At 44.4% G+C, this 8,789-nt stretch overlaps 1 protein-coding gene across 5 annotated transcripts in view; it reads left to right on the forward strand.

The window, feature by feature from the left end:
* ttc7a (tetratricopeptide repeat domain 7A) overlaps positions 1-8,789 on the forward strand; it is a 29,304-nt gene that overhangs the window by 17,208 nt on the left and 3,307 nt on the right. For 4 of the 5 annotated variants that reach the window (XM_037973572.1, XM_037973576.1, XM_037973573.1 and 1 more), the window contains 4 exons: positions 2,638-2,754; positions 3,069-3,181; positions 3,251-3,385; positions 4,708-4,910. In XM_037973572.1, the coding sequence (XP_037829500.1) occupies positions 2,638-2,754; positions 3,069-3,181; positions 3,251-3,385; positions 4,708-4,910 (568 nt within the window). Of the gene's footprint in view, positions 1-2,637; positions 2,755-3,068; positions 3,182-3,250; positions 3,386-3,919; positions 4,016-4,707; positions 4,911-8,789 lie in introns of those variants that run through there. The other variant, XM_037973575.1, reaches the window with a different exon arrangement.

The following is an 8,789-nucleotide window of genomic DNA, read 5'->3' on the forward strand; positions in this document are numbered from 1 at the left end:
GTGTGTTATTTTTGGGGTGTGTGTTATCTTTGGGGTATGTGTTATTTTTCGGGGGTGTGTTATTTTTGGGGTGTGTGTTATCTTTGGGGTGTGTGTTATCTTTCGGGTGTGTGTTATTTTTGGGGTGTGTGTTATCTTTCGGGGGTGTGTTATTTTTGGGGTGTGTGTGTTATCTTTCGGGGGGGTGTTATTTTTGGGGTGTGTGTGTTATCTTTCGGGGTGTGTGTTATCTTTCGGGGTGTGTGTTATCTTTCGGGGTGTGTGTTATCTTTCGGGGGTGTCTTTAGTTTGGACCGAGGAGATTTCTCTGATTCAGTTTTCAGGACGCTGCAGCAGGACCGGTTCTGCTTATGAGCTGCTGTCAGACCCGACTGCAGCATGTTGGTCCTCTCAGTGCACGCACGTACGTGCACGGTGTTACATACATGTGCACATTAGGCCTGGTGCTGGTGGAGAGCACAGACTGATCTGTGGGAGGGCAGGATGAGTAATTCTCTTCATGTTCCACTTTTTCATCAGCTATTTTTAAGTGGAATTTTCTGGCTCTCACTCCTCTGAAACCTTCAGCGCAGAGCTCTAAAACATCTCTCCGTGCACACGCTGGGGAAATCACACAGTTTGTCATCAGTTCTGACTCGACCAAAGAAAACACAGATTGTGTTGAAAAGATGATTAAAAACGATCCTTGAATGACCCGGCTCTGTTCGGATTGTTTAAGCCATCTGCTCCATGTTCTGCTGTTCTTTTAGTCTTCAGTAACATTTTCTCTAATGTATCATGATCTCATTCAAGGGTTACGATGACTCTGAAACCAAAATGTTCTTTAAACATGAAGGTTTTCCTTTTTTAGAGCAAATTTCTACTCTGAGGCCAAACAGCTACCTTGTTTTTGATGCAACTAATAAAAACACTGACATATTTAAAATAATTAAATCCATCATTAGGAAACAGAAAGATGATGTCACCACAGCAAACCTGCCAGGAGAGGCTCGACCACCAGGAGGACATGAATCAGAGGGACATCCAGGAGGACAAAGATAACCCTGATGGAGCTGAGAGATGGAGGATCTGTCCTCAGGACCACTAGAAGCTTCATGGAGGAGAAACATGTGGAAGAAGCTGCTGGGGTCAGAAGAGACCAAACATCAACAACATGTCTGAGGGAAATCTACCATCCCTACAGAGAAGCACGGTGGTGGCAGCATCATGCTGTGGGGACTGAGAAACTGGTCAGTTAAAGGAAAGATGGATGGAGAAAAATACAGAGAACTTCTTCCAGAGACAGGAGACAGACCTGAAGACACTTAAAGGGTTAATGTGTTGTAAAGCAACAAGAGAGAAGCTGAATACTTTGGTAGCCTGCTGTAAAGACACACACACACACACACACACACATTAAGTCCTTTCTTAGCAACATCATCCTCTCCTCTTCCTCCGTTCACCCATCGTTCACCAACTCTTCAGTTCTAACCAGTTTTCTCTGTTGATACAAGCTGGTCTGTCTGCTGTTCATCCTCTTAGTTTTCCACCACTTCGTCCATTTCTTACATTTTTCCTTTCCTCTATCGCTGTTTTCTTACACACACACACACACACACACACACACACACACACACACACACACACACACACACACCAGAAGAACACAAAATAATTAGAGAAGCCTTCAACAGCAGGCATCAGATGTGCTGAACACTACAGTCTTTGTTTTCTTCTTTCACTCATGATGGAGTGATGCTGATGACAGACTGCATCCTCTCAGAGCCCCTTCTGGCATCTCCTCTCTCTGACAAACACACACACACACACACACACATCAGAAACTCCCACATCACTTAACCAGTTGTCTTCAGTTAAAAGGGTGAATCAGAAACACTTTTCAGCAGCCCTCAGAGCTCAGTGTTAACTTTCCTTCCTGTGTGTTTCTGTTGATCCATTAGTGCCTTTCTCTGCAGCTCCATGCAGGATCTCTGCAGCTCCATGCAGGATCTCTGCAGCTCCATGCAGGATCTCTGTAGCTCCATGCAGGATCTCTGCAGCTCCATGCAGGATCTCTGCAGCTCCATGCAGGATCTCTGCAGCTCCATGCAGGATCTCTGCAGCTCCTGACATGCAGTCTCTGCAGCTCCTGACATGCAGGATCTCTGTAGCTCCTGACATGCAGGATCTCTGCAGCTCCTGACATGCAGGATCTCTGCAGCTCCTGACATGCAGGATCTCTGGAGCTCCTGACATGCAGGAGTTTTTTTGTTTGCATGCTCTGTGTCAACACTTTTATGATTCTTTCTGTATGAATATGTTTACATCCAAACTCAGTGTTTTCTCATTTTATCTGTTTTCTTCTTTCTGTTTCTTTCTTATTAAAAAGCACAATGTGTTGCTCTCTGCATGCAGTTTGATTTATAAATAAAGTCTGACTTGACTTTGAGTAAATCTCTGCAGTGATCAGTTTGCCAAACATCCCCTTCAGCTCCTTTTCCTCAGTTTGTCGTTAAATTTTGCAGCCATTTTAAAGCCATCAGTATTGGTTTCTTACTTCACTGAATATAACAGGGAATAAATCTAAAAAGTCAGACTATTTAAAATCAAAGTGTGTATTTCATTACGTTACTCATGCTCTTGTGTTTCCTGCTTCAGTTTGCTGCTGACGAAGGTGAAGCTGGAGGAGGTTCTGTTCGGCCCGGCTGCAGCCCTGCAGACCTGTGAGGAGATGCTGCAGCGCTGGCAAACCTCTTATGACTTCAGTCGCTTCAGGTGAGCGAGCACGTGACTCTTCAGGTGCTTATTGTGACGTTTAGTGTTTAGAGACTCACTTCAGTCCTCAGAGCTTCTGAAGCAGATTCCTGCCATCCTAAAAACACTTTAACCTTTAAAACCTCAGAGTTTTGCAGGACCGGGCGGACTGCGGGTCAACCATCTGCTCATATTTATTATGATGCTTCCAAGACCACCACAGGAAATACAACCAGCAGCTAACTACAAGTTCACCAGAAGCTAGCCAGATGTTACTATTTTGGTTCAAATTGTTTATTTGTGCTGAACTTCCTTTTTAAACTCTTGTGTTGCAGTGAAGCAGATGACAGCAGCAGTTTACCAGCAGCTGAAAAGTCTGACGTCAGCCCGTTAATCAGGAAGCCCTCCATCCACCTCAACCTGCCCGACTTCCAGGACACCTGCACAGGTGGGTTCCTTCAGCCCGCACAATCTGCCTCTGGCTTCATGAAGTTTCAGCTCCTCCTCCTCCCGTCAGGTTCCCTCACCCCTCCCTCTGTGGCGGTCTCCCGTTTGGAGGCGGCGCTGTCCGAAGTGTCGGACATCAGCTCCACCCGCCGCCAAGGCCCCGCCTACATCTGGACCACCCTGGAGCACATCTGGCTGCAGGCTGGTATGACAACAGAACACAAAGATATTTTCAGAAGCTTTAAAAGTATTTTTTCAGCTCTTATTCTGTGCAGCCTCAGCTCGATGACTTTAACCCGAGCCTGGTCCTGGAGGAACGCCGTCCTGCAGGTTTTCATTGTTTCCCTGCTCTTCAGCAGGTCTTCATGTCTGCAGAAGTCTGTTAATCACTCATTTAAAGCAGGGAAACAACTGAAACATGCCGGATGGTGTTCCTCCAGGACCAGGCTTAGGAATCGCTGCTTTTTACAGGACATCTGAGTGGAAATGAAACATGGACAGTAATTAGATCCCAGAGTTTCTGAGTTTCATATTAAAGATCAGAATTATTTTGTATCAGGTTAAAGACTGGTTGATAATTTTATTGATGTAAAGTTTCATGTTTTCCAGTTTTACTTTAAAACTAAAACAGATAAACCAAACACAATCAGGTCAAAGACAACATCTCACACCGGCTTGAAGGCCAGGGAGTGAGTGTGTGTTTTACCTCTTATTCTCCGGTTTATTTCATGTTTTTCAGCTCACTCCTCCTCCTGCAGACCAAAATTCATCAAAACCTGTTTCTCCATCAGGAGCAGAGAGTTTTCTGATTTATTATCATCACTGGAATAAACAAGTAAATACTTAAAACAACTATATTATAAACAAGTAAACCTGCCGGTGTAACGGCTCATTTCTGCTCCTTCCAAACTGTCCTTTCCTTCTCATCCCCATCAGTCAAACAGGAATCTTTAAAGGGGAAAGAAGGACTTCAGTCAACATACTTTTGGAGGGAATGTGAGCCGATCTTTCAGGGTTTTGTTTTGTTTGTTGTTTATTTTTTCCAAGGAGCTCAGGTGAGGAGCAGGAAAGAACCTTACATAATCACATCCATTCACCCCCAAACGGAGGCACGCAGAGAAACCCCGAGGCTGGGAAAATCTTTTTCTTTCTGCTCTTTTTTTAATCCCACAGAGGTAGCATGCCTGCTGCACTTAGCATTTATTTCCCATCTGTGCAAAGCTGAGACACAAGTAAACAAACAAAACATCCGCTACCAAACACACACACACACACACACTCGGTGTCGTTCTCATCCGACGTCCACACAGGAATGACTGACAGCTTAAAGCTTCCTGCCCAGCGATTAGCCTGCTCCGGTTTCTGGGCCAGGTCCTGTGCTCGACTCTTTGCTGGACGTCTGTAGTTGTGTGTGAGGGTTTTGTGTCTCTCCAGCAGCAAAGACACGAGGCAGTGATGTTCGATGGTTGAATCTGACTATTCTGTGAATGTTGAGACTTTTTCCCCGTCTCTCCTCTCGTCATGCAGCGGAGCTTTTCATGGCAGACGGTCGGCTGAAGGAGGCCCAGTTCTGCGTAGCCGAGGCCAGCCTGCTCTTCCCTAACTCGCACTCGGTGCTGCTGCAGCGAGGCCGCCTGGCTGAGCTCCGGGGCCAGCTGGACGAAGCCAAGGGCCTCTACGACGAGGCCCTGGCCATCCATCCCACAGGAGAGCTCATTCTGGTGCACATGGTGAGAGATCTGAATGAACCTTATATAACCCTGCTCCTCACCCCCACACTGACAGCATGCATGGAGACACTGATACATTAGGTGTCCGTGAAATTAGAGAGGACGTCATGTGCACGGACACAAACTTCAGTGGATTAATGAATTTATGACATGAGACACTCTGTGACTCATCCACTCACAGATTCAAAGGAATGTTTGCAAATTTCAGACTGTCTGAGATTAAACTGACGGCCATGTTTCCATACAGGAAGTCATCATTATGGTTGATTGTTTGTGTGAGACTGACCAACACACACACTTTGATCCGTTGCACCAAACATGCTGGAAATAATCTTACTGATAAAAATCCCATACAATAAAATACAACAGAATACAAACATCCATGTTTTATGTGGTATTTCCCCTTCATTGGTTTTGTACAGCACTTTAATCAGTGATGTTATTTATTAGTTCACCTCTGTTTAAATCTCTGCTTCAGGCTCATCTTCTCTCCTTGGTGTTTGAGCTCCAGTTGAGATGATAGTTTTTATTTCAGCTTTTAGTTGTTCTCTTCTTTCTTGTCGTTTTAACTTTTTGATTGACTGAATTTTAAAGTCTTTTCCTCCAACTTCTGGTGATTTTAATGTGTTTTTCATAAAAGATAAAAACAAGGTACTGGATTCTGTTCTGTAGCTGAAGATGTTTCTCTTCCCACCCAGGGAGCTTTCTCAGTCCAAACCCAGAAAGTGTGGAGTTCCAAGCTTTTAACTGCAGGAGATGCTTCGTTTCTGCAGATTAACCTCCCTCCTCTCCCTCCTGAGGGCCATTAGGGTCTGTTTTCCTGACTCACAGAGATGTTTGGGTCACATGAATGAGGGTGTTGCTTAGAGTGAAACTGATTGGGGATCAGGCTTAATGCTCCATCGGAGGATTAAAGCGACATAAAATGAAATGAATGAAAATGATTTCTGGCATGAAAGGTGGTGGACGAGAACAGCTGCCTTCCAGCTGATCCACCAAATTAACCACTACTCGTCTGACCTCTGACCTCTCTCTGTTGTCATGGAGAGGGATTCATCCTCCAGCACATGCTGAAACACACATGAACACTTATGGCTTTGGTCTCCATGGTAACAGCAGACAGGATGCTTCAAATCTCTTTGACTTGAGTATTTCCCATCTTATGACCACATAAGGCTAATGCTGCTGCTCCGGATGTGCACTTTTAGATGGCTGTGTGTGTGTGTGTGTGTGTGTGAGTGTGTGCCGTCCCGGGGGTAAATGGAGGTACGCATCTCTTCCATATTTGGCCAGGAGGAGAACCAATCCCAGGGGGTGAAGAACTGAAACAAAGCCAGCTGGCAGAGTCCTTCTCTGGGTCTCTTACAGGACAGATGTGTTCTCAGTGTGTGTGTGTGAGTGTGTGTGAGTGTGTGTGCGTGTGTGTGCGTGTGTGTGTGTGTGCCATTTTTCTCCATGGATTTGGTGCACATGTGGACTGTTTGAGCTTTTTTGAGTCATGTCTACATCAGACACAGTTTGTCCCTAATAGGAAAACTAGTCTTCATGGAGCACATGTGGTATGATGTTCCTTCATTAGAACGTTTCAGGATTATTATAAATATATGTTCCTGTGTTCTAACTCTGTTAGACGTGATTCCATCATTATTCAGTTCAGCCTTTAGTCACAGCACAGTTTGGCTTCAACACATTTAGATGCAGTTAAATACAACAAATAAAAGAAATGATCCGAGGACAGTTATTGACTCATTTTACCTCCTGCTCACAAACTGGACGGACTTTTATTAAACCTGAGTCACAAAAAACAAATCGTCCTCGTCTTTTGGCTGCTACCATCAGGGGACACCATCTGTGAGACAGATCATCCGTCTCCCCCTGTCTCCCTCTGTCTCCCCCTGTCTCCCCCTGTCTCCTGTCTCCCTCTGTCTCCCTCTGGCTCCCGTCTCCCCCTGTCTCCTGTGTCCTCTACTGTCTCACCAACCATCTTCACTGCATTCATGAATCTTCTCTGTGGTTTTCCTTCTCTTCTTGCCTGGCAGCTCCATTTCCAACATATTTTTTCCAAAAAACAAATAATAAACAACTAGTACACCAGAAGGAGGCAACGTGTAATTTAATAAAGCTAGCAGCAGCAGATGTCTGTAGCACTCTTTCAGTAATTCAGCAAAATGTATTTTCTACATTATAAATCATAAAACTGAAGATAACATTTTCTTTCTGCAATACGAGTTGATCCCACTTCTTCAGTGTTTGTTGCTGTTTATCCTGGTGCTGCTGCAGTTCTCCTCATGAACAGTAGGTGTCACTAATGAGAAACCTGTACAGCTAAACAGCAGGAAGTCCAACAGAGGAAGAGTGAACAGAACTACACGTTTTTATGCTTTTCTGCTATTTTGAAAGCAGATGTCTGAGGAAACCAACCCACTTGGAGAGTTTAGTTTCATTAAACAGATCTGATTTTATTAAACAAGGACAAAAGAAACTACACATCAGTTCACAGCTGCTGCACACGTCTGTAAATTGGTACAAATGGTTTCTTCTTACTCTTTCCTGTGGGTAAATAAACTAACTGGGGGTGGGAGGTTGGCCTTCACCCCCAGCATCCCTCTTTCTTTGTGGATCCAGACGCTGCTTCTTTCACTCGTCTCCAGCAAAAAGCAGATTCATGCACGGCCTCACATGCATGTTACTCTCAGGACTTGTGCTCATTGAATTAATCGCGTTCCAATTATCAAATGTGCACCCATCTCGCTCTCTGCCTGTGTGTGGGTGGAAGTGGTTGTCAGCTGATTAGATAATGTAAATACATTATTTATAACACTTTGGTTCTCGCTGCTTTATGGGATTGCCTAGCAACCAGGGGAATATATTCTATTGAGCAAGACCTCGGATAACCAGGAATAAAGAGAAGGAATGGAGGAAGGCTGTGTGTGAGAGAGATCACTGAGAAAAATCTCTGTTGGCTCAGCTAAATTTTTAGTATTTCATTTTGACCCCATTGTTTTTCTTTAAATATCTCCAGTTTCGTTGTTTCAGACTCTTTTCCTCTCATCCAAACAAAATAAAAGCAGACTGAATAAATTTACACATTCTGTTTGTTGTGATGTGGCTCCTGCTGGTGAACTGCAAAAAGGGGTGGGGCTATTGCTCAGGAGCCAATTACCTGGATGGGTTGTTATAGTTCCATGTCCTTAATATGGCCACACACACACACACACACACACACACACACACACACTCCTCAGTCAAATGAGCCTGATAATCATTTTCCCTCTAAGCAACACCTCCATTCATGTGACCCAAACATCTGCCTCTGAGCCAGGCTAACAAAAATCCTAACAATCCTCAGGAGGGAGGGGAGTGAGATTAATCTGCCTGTGAGTTTAGCTGCATAAACAGAGCATTTCTGACACTTTAAAGCTTGAAACTCCACACTCTCCAGTTCCGAGCTGGGAAATCTCCACAGATGGGAAAATAAACGTCTTTAACTACAAAACAAAAGTCCAGCTGTTTTGTTTTTTAATTTGTTTGGATTTACCGTGTCTACACCAGCATCACTCTTCGGTCATATCACCCACTGGTCATATCACTCTTCGGTCATATCACTCGTGGGTCATATCACCCTTTGGTCATATCACTCTTCGGTCATATCACCCACTGGTCATATCACCCACTGGTCATATCACTCTTTGGTCATATCACTCTTGGGTCATATCACCCTTTGGTCATATCACTCTTCGGTCATATCACTCTTGGGTCATATCACTCTTCGGTCATATCACTCTTTGGTCATATCACTCTTTGGTCATATCACTCTTCGGTCATATCACTCTTTGGTCATATCACTCTTCGGTCATATCACTCTTGGGTCATATCACT

The sequence above is a fragment of the Kryptolebias marmoratus genome, linkage group LG22 (assembly GCF_001649575.2).
Source record: "Kryptolebias marmoratus isolate JLee-2015 linkage group LG22, ASM164957v2, whole genome shotgun sequence".
Lineage (NCBI taxonomy): Eukaryota > Metazoa > Chordata > Actinopteri > Cyprinodontiformes > Rivulidae > Kryptolebias > Kryptolebias marmoratus.